This window comes from Symphodus melops (genome assembly GCF_947650265.1).
Source record: "Symphodus melops genome assembly, chromosome: 15".
NCBI classification, from domain to species: domain Eukaryota; kingdom Metazoa; phylum Chordata; class Actinopteri; order Labriformes; family Labridae; genus Symphodus; species Symphodus melops.
Window position 1 is genome coordinate 13178854 of NC_136705.1, and position 21583 is coordinate 13200436.

General features: G+C 41.6%; 1 protein-coding gene across 1 annotated transcript in view; it reads left to right on the forward strand.

The window, feature by feature from the left end:
• Positions 1-21583, forward strand: part of meis1b (Meis homeobox 1 b) — a 79231-nt gene that overhangs the window by 14838 nt on the left and 42810 nt on the right. The window contains exon 7 of the mRNA XM_079362478.1: positions 165-276. Within this exon, the coding sequence (XP_079218604.1) occupies positions 165-276 (112 nt within the window). The remainder of the gene's footprint in view (positions 1-164; positions 277-21583) is intronic.

Below are 21583 nucleotides of genomic sequence, written 5' to 3' on the forward strand. Positions count from 1 at the left end.
TCCTGGTTACTTATTACAAGTTTTTGCATGCAGAACTTTATGCCTACCAAAAAATCAGTTTCCACACGTGAAATGATAACAATGTAACTCATTGACGGAAGAAGAACACTGGAGGTTAGAAATTGATGATTTTATGTCTCTCTCTCTCTCTCTCCGTGCGACAGACGTCCTGGAACAGAGATCACGATGACACAGCGTCCACGCGCTCTGGAGGAACGCCGGGGCCGTCCAGCGGAGGACACACATCACACAGCGGCGACAACAGCAGCGAACAGGGTCAGTGTCTGAATCTTTTTCTTACTCTCAGATGATGGAGACGTGGGAGTTCAGCAATGAGAGATTGATAAATATTGATCATGATTACTAAAAGAAAAGATTAGAAATTTGAAAACAGTTGATGAGTATATGTTTTTGCACATCATCCATGTACAAAAACATGATGTGCACAGGCTTTTTTCAAGCTGTTTGGACTTTTTGCTGCTCAGCAAAACATTAGTAGGTTAGAAAATGAGGGAGCAGTTTTTTTTTCTACCCTGGCAATCCATTATTTCTTACTACAGTTCTTAACCATGCAGTTTGCTTTACACCTGAGCGTGTTTGGTTGTTTATATGTGCTCAGTGTTTTTATGTACTGTTTGACTACTTAGCTTGCAGAACTACTAACAAGTAGGTGGCTCTTTCTGCTCTTTTTTATCATCTCTGTTTCGATGACATATTTTATGTTTCAGTATTAAACGGCTGCATGCAACTGTGCTGGGATATTCAGGCCTATTCTAAGTGTTACAGATTCCTCAATGGATATTTAGCTGTTGAAAAATCATTCATTCAGATCATTCAGATGATCATTCATGTTTACTTATCTTTTTTTAAATAGCTATTGAGGTCCCTGACATCTTTGACAGTCACTTAATCTTGTGCACAGAACATGTAGCAACATGTAGCAGGGATCTGATTATGATTTACTTCATTTATTTTTCATTGACATTATGTTTAGCCTTAAATTGAAATGACCTGACACATTAGTCTGCACTGTGTATGGGCCAGACAACTGTGCTGTGTATGCATTATACAATATGTGTGTGTTTGAGAAAGAAGCAGTGGTGGGAGAATGGGATGGTGTTGATGGTGTTTGGGGGGAGCTATGCTGCACACAAACTGTAGGCAAAAAAGCAACTTCATATATTATTGAAGGCATTGTCAAGGCAAGCGGTTTGCAGGGTTGCTAGTGCCAGGAGGAAGAGTCTGGGTGGGAGCGGAGAGCACCGCCATGCCTTCCACTCCACTGAGCAGCCATTTATACAGGCAACACATATATACACACACACACACACACACACACACACACACACACACACACACACACACACACGTGCACATACACGTACACACACTCTGTGTCTCTCTTTGTCTCTCTGTCTGTCTCACACTGTCTCATCCTCTCCTTTTCTGTCTTTCACACACATTATCTCTCTCTCTTGCTCTCATACACTGTTTGTCTTTCTCCAGAGAGGAGCTGAGCGAGCGAGAGGTGAGACATGAGACGAGACAAAAATAAAAGATGGACAGAAAATGTGGAAGAGGAGAACAAGAAAAAATATTGAAATTATAGTTAAATAGGGGGTGGCAAAACAATATTGTGTGTCTGTGTGTGCACGCCTCTTCCTCTGATGACTAATGGTCTGGGGCAGCCAGGCAAGATCTGATTGGTCGCTCTAATGAGCGTGCTCTGTGCCGAGTCTGAGCTCCTGCTTCTGTGACCTTTACCCTGTATTGACCAAACTGACACTTCATTTTTCACATCTTTCCAATTATAGGCCCTCTCCTTATGAAGGCCCGCCTCCTCTCCTCTTTGTCTCTCTTATCATATCTTGCTCTCCATCTCAGCACAACTCTCTTTAAACTCCCCTCCCTCGCTACTAATCTGCTATTGTAGATATTTGTTTGTTGTCGAAGTTATTAGAGGATAAAAAGTGAGATAGAGTGTGTGTAAGTGATAAGCAACACTCTGATGGAAACAGTTTTTTTGTTGTTTTTTAACATCAACAATCTTGGTAAGAGACTTTCAAGCTTTTAAAGTAGCATATTACTTTACATTATTTGACTTTCTGCAATATAGTTATAGTAGTTGTTGGTATATTGTTCAGGCTTCCATATACTTCCCGCGTATGTCATATCATTTGAGCATTTATGTCCACTGAACACTTTTTCATCATCGGCCTGAAAACACACATATTTCTGCATGTATATGTGTGTCATTGTTTTGTTTTTTGTACTGTTTATATCAGCACACAAACATATACACACAAACACGGCAGCGCAGGATGCTGGAACAACAGTAAATACCGCGGGACATCTTGGACTGCATTCAGGTTTATATGGGTTAAGAGCTATCACTTGCCACGTCATTTTGGCTCTGGCAAATTGTGTGCCAGTCACTCTGTAATCCCAGTAAGCTGGTTATTTATCTGTTTGGCACTTTACTCGCTCTCTCCCTGACAGATTCACCCTGCTGTCTCTCTCATCCCTCCCTCTCTCTCTGTTTCATCTGTGCACTCCCTCTCTTCTCCAGTTTTCCCTTGTCGCCCACCTACTCTCGCGTCTCCCTCTTTCATTTTTTCTCTCAGTCGGTTTCTCTCTACAAGTGAACCCCCGTGCTTTCCTTTCTCTCCTCCCCCTTTTTTCTTCTATGCCTCCCACACGCTGTAAAACACTACCTTTGTTTATTCCTCTTCTCTCCCTTTCTCTTACCTCTCTTTGTTCCTTTAGCTTCCTCCCCTTCTTCCCAAATGTTCACATTTCTTTTGTCACATCTCAGTTTTCTTTTTTTTTGTAATATTGACATATTTTTCTTCTTTTCACTTTTTGACTTTTCTTTCTCAATCTTTTTATCATGTTATTGTTGACCCTTTTCTATTTATTTTTCTCAGTTTCACTCTCTTACCTCCTTTCTTATTTCCTCCTTCCATTATCCATGTTTCATCCTTGTATTTTTCCCAGCATCCTTCCTCTCTACCTCTTAAAGATTACTTCCTCCCTGACCTTTCCCTCCCCACCTCTTTTGATTTTTACTTTCTTCCACTCTCTCATTTCTTCTTTTCTACCCATTGAGCTACACAGCTAATGACCATCTTTTTCTCTTCTAAATAAACTCTTTGTCCTCTCTCATCTATCTTTCACTCCTCCTCCTCAGTCTGAAGTTCCATCCTACTATTCTTCCACGACTCATCTTGCTCTTCGTCTTCCTCAAATTCCTCCCTGTTTACCTCTCTATCTTTTGCCCTCTTCTTGCTTGTATCCTCCCCCTAAAGGGGACGGTAACAGCTTAGAGGATGTATGTTGAATGGTTAAGGCCTTCAACAAGAGAACTTGGGTCTCCTCTATCAGCCCTTTTCTTTTCTGAGGCACAAACACATGCTACACTGCGCCCTCTTCTCTGAACGGTTCACTGCCCATCGGTTCAAAAATCCCCATCTCCACCTGGAAACACAGCATTCACTCTCAAAGGCGAGAGCTGAAGGAGTGGTGGGAAAGCTTAAGCTCAAAATTGCGTAAGATTGGAGGACTGTGTGTGTTTGTGTCGTCAAACTTGATTGCAGAAGTAGAACTTCTGTTGGAACCTTTTTTTCAGTAGCAGGTGTTATGAGTGATTTAGCAGTTTTACTGCAAGAACGTGAGCAATTGAGTAAAGCATACAAAATTATTTTTGCATGTGGTGATAATGCTGACATGCTGATTCCTTAGTTATGTGTTTATGCTCTGACCACAATGCCGGTGGTATTTTTTAGCACTGAATTCCATTGGCAGCCATAAAAAATGGAGGGAGGATCACATTTGCTTCACACATGTCATTAAAATCAGTTCTGGGTGTCTCCTCTTTCCGTAAAAGAGCAGACAAAGAAGAAAGCCTCTTATTTTTCTCCTCCCATTCTTCGGGAGATCTTTGTAAACATCCAGCAAGCTTCGACAGGGAGAGTTGGAGAGAGCGACCCTGTAGTTAATTAGTCCCACTCTATTAGCCCAGCTGTGAGCTAGCTCCTACCAACAGGCCCTTTTGTTTAATACCCAAAAGCCCTCTGGAATAGCCTCATTGTAGCTGTTGTTGCCTTGGATCATGCTTTCTGTGAAGAGTAATGCTCAAAGGGCAGAGGAAAAGCTAACAGATCATATATGCATTGCAATAGAGGGGGGTCCCTCATGGACATGAGCCGGGCCCTCTCTTTTTCTCCCAGAATAAAGTACTCTTCTTTGCCTGTGTGAATTTGTAAGGACACCCCTTGGCTTCTCTAAGGGAAACAGAATAACATTCAGGCAGGGAATCGGACAGCTGCAGCCGTGTGGATGCTCGCTGAGCAGAGTGTTTGCTGTATTTTTTTTAGCAGCTACGGGGTTACCCTCTCCACTCGTCAGAAGCATCCAGGGAGTGAGGCGATGACTGGCTTCATTAGATATGTATCACCAATTACCCAGACTATTTGTAAGGAGTACAGTGTTTTGCGCCAAGTCAAATAGCTCCCTGTAAGGCAGTGTGTTAGTGTCTGCATACATCTGAACATTTGGGATTTTTAGTTGTTGACGAGATAGCTATCTATCTGAGGTTGTTTACCTTGGCTGGTGGGTTTTGAGGAACGTTCACATTGAAATGCATTCAGATATTTACCACTAGACTGAACTAATCTATTTGTGGCTTATTCCCTGGTCTTATACAGGGAAGTAGTCCACTGCAAAAATAAAGACGTGTGTTGCCCTTAAAAACCATATTCACATGGTGGACATGCCATTTGAAGTAAAGTTACACTGCTGTATATCAGATTGTTTGTCATATAGTAATGGTGAAGTAATCGCTATTTTTATTTAATTGATTCTCAATGAATCCTGAACCAATATGTTAACCAGGAGTTTGCCCCTTTCCTATTGTATCACTTTAAGCTAGGAAATGCTTCTGTTAACATCCAGCTTCTTACTTGACTACATCGGACATATTTAATTAAACCAGCAGCCTCTGTGGTAGGCAGCAATTATCACCATTCCTATTGTATTGCTTTACACTGTCACATGCTGACGTTAGTTTTCAGCTATAGGCTACCTCAGCTTAGGCCTACTTGATCTAGAAGATGGTTTAATTAGATTGCGTCTGACAGTTCGCTTAATATTCCGATTCAGATAATATTCATATATACCCTGTTCCTTGCATTTACAGTTGCAGATCAATCTTGGTGTGCTGAAATAATTACAGCGTTTGAGCTTCCTATGTTGAGGAAAATGACAGCCGTGTGTAAATGATAAAGTGCAAAAGGAGAAATTCTGATCAGTTGCTAGATTGAGGATGGGGAATTTAGCCTGCACTCCTTTTAGGATGTTGCTCTACAACATTGGGATAGAGATTTTTTCTGTTTCGTCATGGTTTTGAATATCCTAACTCAGCTTCAGCCCATTCATTTTATCTCAAGGTATGTAACCTCGGCTGGCTTTAAATCCCCATCGATCAGGCTTGAATATTTCTGATGCTTTCATCCATCCATCCACCCTCCAACCTCTGTGGCCTCCAACAAGGTCAGGCCACAGACAAGCTGTTGCTTTCTGCCTCTTCATTGGCCAGTCTCCAGATCCGGGGCGAGCAAACGGGGACATTGACAGGGGTACCAGGCAATCAGCAACCAGATCTGGCCCAACCAATCGCTCAGCTTCACATGGCCCCTCAAAGTCACTGATTAATTGGTCCGATTGTCCAGTAGACTGGAAGAGAGAACTGTGGGTGTTTGTGTGTATGATTGTGTGTGTTTGTATGTGTATTACCCTCTCCTGAATAGCTTTCTATCCCAAGAGCTGCTCTTTAGAATGCTTTTTGCAAAATTAGAGACTCATCATGAAGAGAATTAGATACACCTACATAAGTACATCAACTTTAAAGATTATGTGTGTTGCATTGGCAACAACTGTAAGAGTTTAACTCTGACAACTTGCAGTTTCAAAAATCATAAATATTTAGTGGGGGTCTGATGTGGAATTTATGAAAATCTTTAATTTCTCCACAAATTGAAAGTTCATATTTGTAGCCAAAAATTAAAGATGGATAATCAAACCAGTAAGAGAAACATGACTTAGTTTTTGCAAAGATTGTCTAGACGTTGTCTAGACGTTATTGAGGCAGATCCCTAGGCCGGTAATTGTCTTTCTGGTGTCCAGCTTTACTGGTAATCTGTTTAAATGTGAGGCTGTGTGGGTAGATAAAAGGTATGTGGTTCCCTTGATTAGTCTAGAGTCTGTATTACTGGAGGTGTGTGTGTGTATGTGAGTAAGTACAGTAGCTGGCAGACAAACAAGAATCTCTCTTTGATTTCCTATAAGCGTGAACACGGTGAAACAGAGAGAGGAAGGTGGTGAAAGTGGAAGAAAAAGACAGAAAGAAGCAGTTTAATGAAAGCCTACGATAAGGAGGAATGAAGAGAATCCCAGAGTGAAAACAATTTGATGCTGACTGGAGCAGTATATGTGTGTATAAAAATCCTGAAGTGAGGGAGGAAAAGGCAATGTGCTGGTGAGGGTTGTTTGGGAGTCTATTGAGGCGTCCTGCTCACTGTCAGCAAACAACAGTCTTTTTTCGCCAGTTCAGAGGTGTGTTCCTTGTTGGGTTTTACCAAAGTTTGTGTAAGCATGTGTCCATGTGCAAAAATCTGTTTTGTATTAAGAGCATAAAACTTTTGTGAAAATCAATATTTAAAGGCATAAAATGTAATTTCATCCAAAAGGGCTTGAGAAATCATGCCATGACAGCTCTGCGTAGCCAGTAGGAATGTTTATTCAGCCTAAACTGGATTTACAACCTCTCAAACATTATTATCTGTTGTTACCTGGGAAAGAGATGTTTGGTGTGTCAGCATCCAATCACGACACTCCCCCCCCCCCTCTCTCAGATTCACTCACATCTTTACAACCTAGCTCTATGGCAGTGGCCACAACATGTAGCAACTCGCCCAGCAGAAAGTGATGGCCGTGGATGACTTTTTATTGCCTTGTTGGCAATGAGCAAACTCTCAGTGGCCTGAGTTTGCCCCTATTGAAAAAGAGGAAATTGTATCAGGTTCCCACAGTGAGGGGCCAGTTTGCTTTTGGATTAGGCCTGGTGTCACAGGCAGAAAGAGTTAGGAATACAAGAAAACAAAGTGACTTCCTCCACCTCCTCTCCTCTCACACATAAGAACACGTCTGCTTAACCAACCATGTTGTCAGGCTATGAGAGATTTTGAGTCATAAAACAGTATGATAAACTGTCATAAGTTATATGTTTCTCTCTGGATATATCTGCTTTTTGTTGATTAGCATGTGTGCACATCATCAACTGGTTCATATTGGTTCATATTGGCTCATATCTGTGATTTGTCTCACGGGGTTCCTCGTTTTGTTCCTGATACGAGTACTTTCAGAGGAATGCTGTGCACATTTTGAAGGTGAATAAAATATTTGCCACAGCCTCTCCATTACTTAATCCCCCCTGCATTTCCTGTCTGTCTCTCTTCGTCTTCTGATTGCACGTGGGCATGTTTGCATGACCAAAAAAATGCAAAGTCTCGCCCCGACCATTACAATCTGCCTTGCATGCACAATTTACATGAAATACATATTCATTCATGACGTGCTTGCACGCAAAAAAAAAAAGCTTTTCTTCTTCCTTCATGCTCTTCCTCATGCTTTCTCTCAGTCTTTTTACCTTCTCAGATTGTGGTCTGTTCATAAAGTCTTTCGAATGAGACACTTGTATTATTACTGTATCTTATGTTGTTCAAAGTTAAGCTCAATGTTTTACTTGTGAATATGCTCAGATCACACCATGTAGTTTCTTCTGATCCAAGAATGAGTACAACAGCCGCTCATCTAAAAAAAAAAAAAAAAGGGTTTTGCTTAATTTGCTTCACTGAGGGAGAGAAATTGTATCTTTAGCTCCCATGTTATAATTGTGGCACGCTAATGATGTAGACACATTCTCACTCTCTGTTTACAGGAAGCTCTCTTCTTTAATTTGCGACTGGCGTGAATGCCAAATTCTATATCTAATTACTGGTGTTTGGTAAAAGATACTATTTACACACGTTTTAGCCTCCTAGAGGTCTCTTGTGTGTCGAGGTGGGGAGATTATCACACTAAAAGTTAAATGTGTAAACGTGGTAAAGACTCAGTCTCTTTCTGTATTTGTTATCGCTGTAGCATTTCTCTGTCTCAGTGTGCAGACAGTAAAACAAAACATAAAAGAGTTATTTACACTAAAACGTGAAGATGTATTCATTCAGTATGGAGAGTTTTAAGATGCTGCGCAAGGAATCCAACCCTTTTTAGTGTAATAATGTCCTGAGAGCTTCCTATCATTTGCTTGATAAATCTTGACATGAAAGTATTTGTCTTTGATTTAAAAATGTATACAAGTTTAAATATGGTAATACTCTTAAATAAAGAGGATAAAAAAAGTTACTCATGTTTGTGTATGTGTGGACAGTTTTGTGTTCTTGTCGCAGTAAACTTGTCATAGCGCAGGATAGTGACACATTTTTAATTTGTCACCAGTTTGCACACCAGTTTAGTTTGCACACCTTATTGTCTGTTTCAGTTCAGCTCCAAATTGCCTTGATTCACACAGGGAACACATGCACGCACACACGCACGCACGCACACCCACACACACACACACACACACACACACACACACTCACACACACACACACACACACACACACACACACACACACACACATACACACACAATACACCATGCCTTTAATCATGGTCAGAACAGGTTCATAGGGAATCACAGCGACTCATCAATGACATGTCACAACAAATTACATCTTGCCAACAAAACAGCTAAACTAAAACTCCTTTTTCTCCCTTTGCCTTTCCATTCCTCTTGACTCTGACTCTGCCTCCACCCTCCTCCCTTCCTCCATTCCCCCTTCTTCTCCTCCTATCTTGCAGAGGAGCTGAGCTCAGGGCTCAGGAGGTCTATAATCAGATAGATGTTAACTTTTCAGGGAAAAAAAAGTTAATAGCAGGCTGGAGAATTTGTACAATAACCTCTGATAGCTGATTGGCCACGGCTTTCTTACAGGAAAAAGACACTATTAACCCTTTTATTAGAGTAACTTAGATTGATTTTAATGAGATGAACTGTTTGCACATTCACTTATACAGAGGGAACATGAGGGAAAAAAAAGAGAGGAAAGGAAGGGGGGAGGAAGAGGGAGAGTAAAGTGACAGGGCATTAGCACTTTGTTTGGTTGAGAAGCATTGTTTGGCCCCTTGGCACAGATACAAATAAGCAACTCACACACATGCAGGGAGCAGCAACGTTTATTTAAGCTTTTGATAAAGAGATTAGCCCCATCATCCTACGCTCTTAAGCTAGCCGAGGGGGTCCGTGTTCAGGAAATCCTGGCTTTCCTGACACATGGGCTTACAGGGGAAACCTGAATCAGGCAACGCTTATGATGATATGATATTGATGCAATTCCTAATGGACATATTAGTGTGGTTTGATTGGGAAATGGAAGGCATGTTGGTCAGATTGGAATATGTTATTGGAGATTATGACGAGATCGAAGAAAAAAAGAGAGGATTTGAATTTAGTAAGAGAGAGAGAAACTGAACAAGGAGGTGAAACATGTGGTGCAAAAGAGTTTTTTGTTTTTAATTATTATTAGCCCTATCAGTGTGGTTGGATTCGAGCTTAGAGCTACAAACAGTGAAGTGCTAATTTTAGCCTCCAAAGAGGATAAGGATAAATACCCTGTTGCCAGTTTGCCATATGGTCCCCTGACGATTATATTATGTCAGGAATATTTTCACCCCACCCCCTTCAAATACACACAATCACACTCGCATTGTTTTGACATTATGGAGTTTGGAGTTGGGTCGATACTATCTATCTTATTGTTTAACATATTTAAGACACATTTCAAGCTTAGAGGGTTTTAAAATCCCTCAGTATGATTAGTTTTTATCTTGTTCATCATCTCTTTCTAAGAATAGAGGGAAATGTCACACTGTCTTTTTCAGACAGGAATTTTTTTTTATTGTAGCCCTTAACAGTGGCCTTTTTAAAATCAACTATAGCTTCCAGCTGCATGGTAACACTTGGCCTCTTCTGTAATCTCCTGCAACTTGGTTTATATTCTCAGTTTTAAATGTGAGCCCCGTAGAGGAATAAAAATGAGCCCCCCCCTCTCTCGGTCTCTCTTTCTCTCTCTTTCTCCATCAACACACATGCATATGGCGGTCACATGTAAATGCAACACACACTCACACAGCCACTCTCCATTATTTCCTCACCCTCTCTCCCTCTCTCTTCTCTCAAATTGAAATAATTCAATTTATGGACACAGCTCCAGACCTCCCTGGCTAAGACCATTATGCATGGACCCCCCCCCCCCCTTCTAACAAAAGAACAGGAGAATTTACCAGCCGGCTCTCCAAACGACAGCCACACAAAGCCAATTTCATGCCAAGAAAACACCAGAAGAAGCGCCATCTTTGGTCAAAACTTGCATCCCTGTGGATCATTGAATAGGGAAATTGGGTCGATGTGACTTTACCCTGATGTGACACAAACACATCCCTTAAACCTTAGGACCTGACTTCAGGATAGTGGTGTGTTCGTGTATAGAATTCGGCAATTTAGAACCATTCATGGTTTTCAAGCTTGCTGAAAAGTATAAAGTCATGAACATCACATTTAAAAGTGAATTGTAGTGTTTTGGGCCGAGGTAACCTGGGATACAGAGGGTTGGAGGAAAATGTGTGTTAACTCGGCTAAAACTTGACCCAAGGCTGACCCAGACCAAACATGCAGCCCCCTGAGGTCCACCACCGCTTAGTCCTTTTGACATGGATACCCGCTTTAAGGATTCTACTACGAGATAAAGACCTCGGCCTCTTTCTAACAGTTTAGGTAGATAGAGAGAGAGAGAGAGAGAGAGAGAGAGGGAGGAAGGAAAGACAGAGCTAGATAACAAATACCTGTAGGTAAACAAAAAAGCAGCAGGGTGGGCCGGAGGGCAGCACCCAGCGTTTATTTTGTGTGTTTGCAGAACAACACAAGGCATGCCACTTAGCCTACACACACTCATGAACACACACACACACGCACATTTGGATGCAACCTGATCGTCCCTTTTCGCTCTGAGCCAGTGAAACTCAAAGAGATGAGCAGGGACTGGGGGTTCAGATTTTCACTTGTGATAACCTTTGGAGCAAAGGCATGAGCGGTAGTGTTAAATTCATACACACACACACTGCATATATGTATTGTACACACTAGCTCCCTTAGCTCCCAGGTCTTTGTTCCACTGAGATTCTCTTCAGAGGGGTCATACTTTTACAGGAAGTCACCCCCACAGAAGGCTGCTTATTTCAGGAAGTGACTCGGTGGGACCGTGTGGCGGGAGCGGCTGGCGTCCACGGGGGGCATATCAACCCCGTCCACACGGGTTCATGCACCACAGGAAGAAGGCCTGCTGTAAACCCTCTAACTTCCTCTTCCTCTGCCTGCGTCCCAAACCCTTATCAGCTACGTATGGAGTGACTGATAGGACTACAAATCCCCACAGCAACACATCCTGTGCCTATCAACGACACTCTGACTAGTAGTAGGAAGTGAAGCTGCAGCTTTACTTTGGAAGGAAAATCTATAATTTAATACTTAACTTGAGAAAAAGAGGAGGTTTGGTCATATCAGAAGAGGGGATATCCATGTTTGCTCTTTAAAAAACAGCTAAAACCCTCAACTGTAAATATAACAACTAAACAGATTTAAATAGAGTAGGTTGTTCCCCTGACTATGTCTTATCCTGTTTTCCTAACCTATGCTCGTGGGAGCAGGCCATATTGTACTCCTTCATATACTAAAAAAACCTGCTGTTATTCCGAAAAAAACACTATTATTAGCCTGCTATTATTAACCCACCGCAGGGTAAACGTGCCAGTATTATCTAACTACATGCTGCTGTTTGGCGGGTGCTGATAGGTTTGCATGAGTGGGAAAATCCTTGTGTATTAAAAGAGTTTATCAGAGGCTGTGTCATTCAGATAGTCACCATGTGGAAAAATGCACACACACACACACACCTACACACATACATACACACACACACACACACACACACACACACACAGAGGCGGGACATGAAAATGTCAGCACTGAAAAATAAACAGGGAAACTCAAGTTTGCTTAATGGAACTACACACCAAACAGAAAGGCATGATTACAGACAGAGGAGACTGTTGGTTGGCACTGAAATGATACGTTTCCACTTAATGTTAGTTCATTAAACTGCTGGCTTTGGTAGAATGGTTGAAATTAAAATAGACACTACTCCAAGATGTAATTTAACAAAATGTAGCTCATCGGAAAAGTTGAGATCATTCAATGGAGCGTTTTTCATCCCAAAGAGGCTACTGTTTATTAGTAGATGGTGACTAAAGCTTAACCAAGTGCCTAGAAAGATGAGTTTACACTTTGAGTTTATTAAAAAGGACATTGTGATGGTTGATTTAAAAGCTTCTATGAATAGCTCCAGTTTCCTAAAAATCTGTATTTAATTTTTATGTGAGCTGAATGAATGTGTTGTTAGGTAGTCCTTAAAGTCTAATCGTCTAATAGGATGTTTTTTCTTTGGTTTAGCTGGAGGTCTCCTTTCTTTGTCCCATGTCTAAATTACAGGACTTTTGAACGCCCTTCAGCACATCAGCTGACTTTTGGAAAGGACCTCCGTGCCATTGTGCTGTTAAGTGCTCTTAGCTTTTGTTAAAGTCCTTGTCCTCACTCCCATCCCATACCTTCCCCCCTCTCCCTCCACAGTCCATTCCACTTTCTCTCTCCTTCTCTATCTGGCCTTCTGTGACTGTTGTGCATTGAGTTTGACTGAAGCTCTGCAGGTGGATTCAAAGGTGTCAAAAGCTATCAGAGAGGCCGTGAAACAATCAAGAAAGTGAGAGTTAAGAGTGACAAAAGTGGGCACGATTTCAGTAATCGAGCGTGTTGTGTCTTTGTGTCTGAGGACTTCCCTTTACTGAGGCAAAGAATCTGTGGGTCCCCCTTTACAAATGCTCCCATTTGAACCGGGGCTGGCTCTCTAGCTTCAGGTTGGGAAAAAAAGAAAACGGCAACACAAAGGCAAGAGGGGAAAAAATCAATAGTTACACAGCAAAAGTGTTCGACATGAAAGGGTGAATTCATCACCCTATACTTTAATTTTTGCTTGGACCGTCTGCTTCTTTTCCCCTTATTCTTTCTCTCTCGACTGATGTGGAAGTGGGAATAAAAGGTGAACTGTGTGTGTGTGTGTGTGTGTGTGTGTGTGTGTGTGTGTGTGTTGCAGTTTAATGTCGTGTCGGTGCCCTGCGCTTGAGGCAGTTTCCAGCGTGTCAGGCAGCCTGTGGTGATGACCCTTTACGAGAAAATGGCACAGAGAGAGCAGTCACATTTACACTGACATTTTTGCCATCACCTATGGCTATGTCAACAGGCCTGATCCCCAACCCCCCTTTTTCTCTCACAGACAACAGTGTATAGGCCTCAGCCACAACACATGGAAGCACATGACATCTTTGACAAAAAACAATAACCAGTAAAAAAGACCTAAGATTTAATATTTCTCTAAATGAATATCATCTTTGTGTATAAAATGTCAGTGGACAAATAGCCGAACTTCTTAAAACCTAATGCAAAGTCTTATGTTGTTGATTGTTGTCTAAAAGTGAACTTTAATCCTTTTAAACTTTTAAAGAAAACTGAGAAGAGAGGCGCTCTTTAGAAGCTTGAGAAGTTTGTTTTTTTGGTAGCTCCATGACTGGAATCTTTAATTTTTTTCACTGAAATTGGTACTCAAAACTATTTTTTTTGTCCAAGTTGTGTGTGTTTATTTGTACATTAAAACCCAAATGGTAAACCCACATTTCTTGAAAGTTGGGTTGACATTGTGCAAAATGTCACTAAAAAAAGAGTTGGGTGATTGACAGATTTAAAGCACGTGTTGATTGAAATTGGCACAAAAACAACATTTGAGATCTTGAAAATTTGAAATCTCATATTTGATTAAATTTTATGTCCAACAATGTTTCAAAAAGTCAGCTAAAAGGGGAAGGGACCATCTGGCTTGTTATCAGTGTAAAGTTAAAGAGCCAGCATCTGTGTTGGTATGGGAGTGCATTGGTTCAAAGGGCAAGGCTCGCCTGCACATTTTTGAGGGGACTATTGATGCTTTACCACATGTACAGGATTTGGAGCAACATACGCTGCCGAACGGACAACTTCTCTTTCAGGGAAGGTTTATTTCAGCAAAGACAAAGTCAAAGCACTTTCTGGGTGGAAAGCAACAGTATGGCTTTGTAGTCAAAAGTCCAGTTAATAACATGACCCTGCTGCAGTCCTGACTTTTCATTCATATAATGTTGGGAGTAATGATGGGAGTATTATGTAGAATAGAACCATAGGTGTTGAACAGTTGAAATCCTGCATTAAGAAGCAATGTTAAAAGGGCAAAATGTTGACTTCCTAAAATGACAGAAATTGATCTAGTCAATTCCCAATACCCTTAAAGAGTATGGTTAAAAGAAAAAAAATCTGGGTAAACATGACCCTGTCCAAACTGTTTTAAAGTGTTGCTGGCATCAACTTAAAAATGGGCATATCATTGTCCTGAAAACAATAACAAATTCTCAGTTTCCACATGTGATATATTGTGTTGTGCTATTTTTGATTAACGGCTAGGTTTCAGTGTTTTACAAATCATCACATTCAGTGTTCATTTACATTTTATGCAACTTCCTGACTTTTTAGGGGTTTAATGTTAAATCAAATGAAAGAGCATGCATTTGCTTGGATATCTAAAAGAATGTGCTAAAGTACTTCATTACAAAACCTACAGCCTAACTGAGCCTTTAGCAAATACTTTACAATAGCTTATAAATTAGCTAAGTGGCCTGTGTTTTTTTATTTTCTTTTGCTGTTGGTTAAACACGTTCCATGTCTCCGGCTTCCTGCTCTCTCTCCTCACCAGATCCCTACAAATGAAACAATTGCTCCTAACTCTGGTCGGATTTGCGCAACAACTTTAATTACAAAAAAAGCCTTTAAATGATTCACCAGTTGTGTGTCATTATTGAATCTGTCAGCACTGATCCACAAAACTGTCATCAGTCAAAGTACCTGGCTTTGTAATTGCAAAGAGCTCATTATTTACTGTAGTTACTTGAAAGCGATTGTCTTTGGTTACAGGAAGTAATTACTTAGCCTTATTTATTCTTGAAAAAAGACACATTTCTCTGATTGTTGTGTTCATTACATGGTGTTTAGTTCATGTTCTTTAAAGCTCAGTGTTTGCTTTTGAGCGATACGCTCCAAATCTATTGGCTGAAGTTTAAAATTGCTGAGTATTTCTCTAGCAAAGACAGGAAGAGAAGTCTAGACTAGTGATATTGTTTTGTCCACAGTGCATGTCATTATGCACAGAACAGTCGAGGGGATTTTTCTCACTCTGAATAAAAGAGAGCCGAAACAGCATTGGTCACAGAGAGTGTTTTGTATTGAAATGAGTGTGTGTGTGTGTGTGTGTGTGTATGTGTGTGTGTATATGTGTGTGTGTGTGTTGGTTTAGAATACTCTAGTCAGTATTGGAAAGTTGCCTCATGGAAGATCCTCAGAAACGGCTGCATGCAAGTGTGTGTTCAAGTGTTGCAGAGAAGGGAGAGATGCGTTGAAAATGTGTCCCTAGTTGGGAATTGTTTTGCAAGGAATTCCAGCATGTCCAGAATATTTGGTGGTGGGAGGGGCCCCCAGAGCCATGCAAAGGGAACCCCCTACTGCCTGCATCTCCCCTCATTCTCCCCCCTCCTCCTGGCCAGAGCTTATGAATGGCCTGAATACAATAAACGCCAGTTTTTTTCTTTACTCGCTCCCTCTTGCGCGCCCTTCTTTACCTCTCAGAGGATTTCTGGGAATGCGATGTATGTGTGTTTTTGTAAGTGTGTGTGTGTGGGTGTTTGAGCATCAGAAAAATAGTGAAAAGGAGAGCACTTTAGTAAATGTACAACGGCATGTGTGTGCATGGTTTTTGTATCGTGTTTTGAGTGCATGTGTGTGTGGGTGTATGAAATTCTCGCCTGCCAATTTAAGATGTGTGTATCCCATGTGGAACAGGATAGCGGGTCCCTGAGGCCTGGGCCTTGCCTGGTGCAGCCAACCTAGGGTCATGTGAGCTTTCTGGGGTGTGAAACTCTAGGAGCAGCCCATAAGAGATCAGCTCCAGGTCACTCGCACTCACGAGAGAGAGAGTTTCTTTTTTCGTTTCTTGCAACAGCAGCCTGTGGAATAAAGGCACTGTCATAAACTTAAAAGACCTATCCGCATTCCGTCGGCCTATTTGTCCATCCACGGCCTGTAAAAACATCTCATAGTGTCCTCCAAAAACATTTAGCCATCTGTGAGTGATTCCTGCCACAGGATACGTCTCATGACATCTGGCACAAAGCTAATATTCATAAACCTCTACTCCTTTACTCATCAATCCTTCTATGAATGAACCAAACAGAAATATTACAAAAGCAAAATGTCATTATTCGTAGCGCTAGGAGCGACGTGTCTGACAAGATCACAGTTCTCAGATGATTGGTGTATTCACGGCTGTTAATTTGTCAGGCAGCAGAAAAATGGCTGACACCCCAGAATGGCACGTATGCCCATACAAAGGGGGCAGGTAGTACCAATCTGTGTCTTACACTGAGAGATTGCTCATAATAAGATCATAACAGATTAGCCTAGATACAGCTTGATAATGTCAGGGTTTGCCTTGAGACAGAGCGATGTACAGAAGTGATGAAGAAAGAGAGAGATGAAGAGACAGAGGAGATGGAGCATCATTAGGGCCCACTAGTTGAAGACGAATACTGAAAAATATCCAGACTGTGGATATTGAACCATGCTCGCCTGGTTTGCCTTAATTTTATGATGTTTAATTAGCACTACATTACTGCTGTCTGTTTGGTTTACAAAGAAAGAAATATTAAAACCTGCAGTGGAGGCACACAACATTTCCTCCTCTTACATCCCAAACATCTTCCATACAACCACACACTCCAGCAGACAGCGAAAGAGGAGAAAGTAATGAAGTAGGAAAGCGAGGGAGGCAGGAATGAAACATGAAGTGGCGGAAGGACTCGTATAAAAGCCAACGAAGCTGAATGAGCATGGAAGCAAGTGTCTCTTTAGCTAATGCTAACGAAGCTTGTGGAAATGCATGAAGAAAGCTAACCTAGTTTTTACGTCATTATCTGTTTGCTCACAGTTTGTGTGTGTGTGTGTGTGTGTGTGTGTGTGTGTGTGTGTGTGTGTGTGTGTGTGTGTGTGTGTGTGTGTGTGTGTGTGTGTGTGTGTGTGTGTGTGTGTGTGTGTGTGTGTGTGTGTGTGTGTGTGTGTGTGTGTGTGTGGTTTTTTTTGGAGTGTGTATTTGTACATACAGCGTGTGAGGGGACTGATAAAATATTCCTTCCCTTGGTTGGCCCCGGGGCATTTCAACTGCCCCTGGCTCCTTCCAGTCACTGGCCTGCTCCCTAATTGCCACATACACACTCTCACTCACACACACACACACACACACACACACACACACACAACATCCAGTGCTTCTGTGGCTGGAAACACACATGCATAAAGAAAGACAGAGATAGACACACAGACGTACAGACGAATGCACATCCATGCATGCATGCATTCTTCGCACACGAACATGAACCCCCACCGTCCTGCATTGATTCCACCCCCTCCCCTGCCCAGCCCCTCCTCCAGTTGCAAAGATGTTTGTCATGACTGATCAGCGGGCCAGGCTCGGAGTTGTGCCAATGGCTTTTCCTTGTGCGGTGACTAGAACTTGCTAGCCTAGCCTAGCACTGCTGACGCTCTTAATGAGCCTGGAAGGCTGTATATAGTGAGTGTCGGACTGATTCATTGGCTGACTGGCTTCATAGCTGCTCTGAAAGGTTTTTTTTATGACTGATGTGGTGATTGGTTGAAGGTTCACTGATTAATTGGCTGACTGACTTGGTGGCTTTATCACCTCAATAGCCTACTGGCTAACTTCCAATTCGAGCATGCTAGCAAACCTTCCTGAAACAAGATAGTTTGGTCTATTTCGTTTGCCAAAGATGCTTGGACAAACGTGATGACACACAACAAGAAAACGATCAAAACCTGCACCACTAAGTCACAATTTGGTTTTACAAGAATTGTGACATCATGGAGACATTAAACTGTTATAAAGCTTTTTTTCTAGAAATTAATGGCATTTTAATAAATGAAACTTTCTTTGTTTTAAATGTATTCACTACAAAAACCTTTCTTAGTAGTTTTTGGCTGAAAGAAATTTTAAAAGCAAAAGGATAACAACATTATAGTAGAATATGCCAGGCTTACTTTTTTGCTAGATATGATTAAATAACACAGCCATCACTCCTCTTTCCTCAATTGTTCTTCCTTCATTGCCTCCTTTAGTGGCTTGAGTTTTCTCTGATTTTGAACACTGCATCATTTGATCCGCTCCCTTTTTTCCCAATTTTCACTACCATTTTTTTCTTTCCTTGTTTTTCACCACGTTTCTCTCACGAGCAGAGGTAACACCATTGACATTTCCCAAGCATGGCTGCCAGACACAGCTTCATCACCTTTCCTACTTCACTTCTCCTCTCTTCCCACAACCTTCTCTTCTCCTGCCTCCCACTCTTCCTTTGCTTGTAAGTGCGAAAGCAAAGCAGAAATTAGCCCCAGAGCCGACAGAGGTGATTGGTATCAAATTGCAGTGAAAATGGAAATGCCAATAAAATTGATATCCTTTTTCTAACTCCACTCCTTCCTTTTGCTCCCTAGGTAAAGTCTGTGTCTATAGGTCAGACTTACTTAGAAGTGTCTGAAGGAAGAGGAAAGAAAGTGATATATGTTGTTGGTTAGGTTTTCCCTGATGGCTTATGATTGGCCTACAATGATCAAACAGCACCGTTTATTTTGTTCGTATGATTGGAGGATATATTGTAGATGTCGAACATGCAAATCATAAAAGAGATATTTTAACATTGTTGGACAGAGTAAGGCATTCTGATGCTCTCACATTATACATTTTTTTGGTTTAATTATTGATTAGCCAAAGCTCTTTGGGGTTGCTTTACATTCAATATGTTAATGATTAAGACTCTAAATTTACCATGTACTATTAGATATAATGTACTGTAAGCTTCTGTGGGGCTGCTATGATGTTCTACTGTATGAATCCATGGCAGCTTACAGGTTAGATTGCAGGCTTTGGAGTTGAAGCTCATAGGTTTGATTTCTGAAAAGAGAAAAAGCTCATGTTATTAACACATGGATAAAGAGTGTCATTACCACACCCATATTCATGCATTTTCTCGGCAACACTTTTATTAGTTAATTTGTCATTTCTCTCCCCTTTGTTTCTCCATCTCTTGTTTCCTCTTCTCTCTCTTGCCCCCTCTCTCCATGCTTCTCACGATTTCTCACCTCTTCCTGAGCCTGCCTGCTGGCCCACTCTCTCTGTCGCTCACTTGCATGCATACTCACCCCCTCCCTCACTAACTCTCTCTCTCTCTCTCTCTCACTCAGTCCTGATCTGAGCGGGTATTCCGGCCGTTTGCTTCTGTTTTCCCAACTCGCATGGGACGAGCCCCTAGGTTTGTTATTGTAGGCTTTGCTGAACATGAGCCGGTCTTTACGACGGATTGAAAGCATTTGCTTCCAATGAAAATCTGGTCTAAGATTACAGGGCCTCGACTCAACTCACCCCTTCTGTACAAGCAAGCAGAGGGATGTAGTGGAAAGAGAAAGGGAGGGGTGTGTGGATTTTAGCCCTGAAACAGTAGGCAGAAAAAGCTGACTTGTTAAGCACAGGCTGCATTTGTCCCGGGCTAATGATGTAACTGAAGCCTGCAATGTGAGGGAGTTTTTGAGACAGGAAGAGGTCCAGAAGCTGAGTGTAAGGAGCGGATTTTTCCGAATTTGTTTGAGGATTGAGATGAGTGTTGTGCATATCTGGGTTTTCAATCAATTGATTGACCAATAGGTAATAAACAAAGGTTATTCATAAATTGTTGAAGTTGTTCCTGAGAATGTTTCCTATTTCCTCACAGCTGTGCCTTTCTTTTTCTTTTCAACACTCTTGTCAATTGAATATCTTTTGAGTTTGTTGTATTTCCCAAAGTTCTAAAACATATTTTAAAGAGCCAAACAGTAGATTAATTGACTGCAAGGTTTATCATAACAGATCTATATGCAAATACTTCCTGGTTTCAGGACTATATAGGGACATTGAAAAATAACATCATATGTGAAAATGCTCTATAATTCTTTTGTCAAGAGTTTAGGAATTAGACACGTTTGCACGCTGTAAGATGTTAGCGACTCTCAAAGGCACTTGATCCTGCCAGATCCAAATTTTGGACCTTTTGTTGCTGTTACAGCCAAACCCTGTAAGCTGCTTTACATGCATTTGTGCATTTTTAATGTGCATTGGTTGGTGTTTGCATGAGAATGGCACTCTATGAAAAGCAAGCGCATGTTTTATCCACCCCCCACCCTCTGCTGCAGCGTCACCTCCAATTCCACACAAGGTTCATTAGCAAGCCTTCAATATGTGTGCATATGTATCTCCTTCTGCCAGCACAGTCGGCGCAAGAGCGAGGAAGCGAGAGAGAGAGTGAGAGCAAGCAAGCCTAGAGTGTTGTTTCGTATGGATCGTTGAGAGCCTCTCTCTCCTAATGGTGTATATAATTCAGGTGCCCTCCAGGCATGCTTTCAGGAATTCTTTTGCCTGAGGTAATGGGGAGCAAAGGCCTGGGTTTTAGGCCCTTGATTATTCCATTGATGTGGCAGGCTGGAAAAAAGTCATCTCCAACCGGATTAGCACCAACATCCCCATTAATTATCGATGAAGCGAGGGGTTAGGGTTTAGCTAGGTGCTGGGTGTCGCCCTCTGTAAGTTAGCGGAGCACAGGCGTGCTCAGATGCAGTTATCTTCTCTCGCTACAGTGAATAGACTGTGAAGCTTTAGAAGTACTTTGTGTGTAATCAATAAATAACTGGATCCAATTCTGTGCACAGCTTCAGCGTCTCTTATTTTTCTTCCTCCTCACTTCCACTCGAGGGGAGGCGGTACGGGACAAAAGTCGGTTATCAGCCGCTGAAATTTGCAGCAGTGTGGTTACCGCTTGTTTACCTCACCTCATGTTTATTTCCTGATTACCGTCTTTATTGACAGAGGCTCACATTTTTGAATAATGATAATAACAATTAGGCTTTTCCCTGCCACAGATGGGAAGAGCCGCTTTCTCTGCACTGGAGCTGTGTAGAATTCATACAGTAATTGGGTAGTTTGACTATGTGCAATATGTGTGTGTGTGAATTCATGAGTCTGAATGCAGAGAAAAGGCCCATAGAGTGCCTTCCTTTCACTTTTACTCTCAGTGTTCAAATACTCTAAGCTGTCTCCCCTTAGGTGAGGTTAACTGGCCTTAATGGAGCCTTATCGAAGCCCTACAGGTTGCT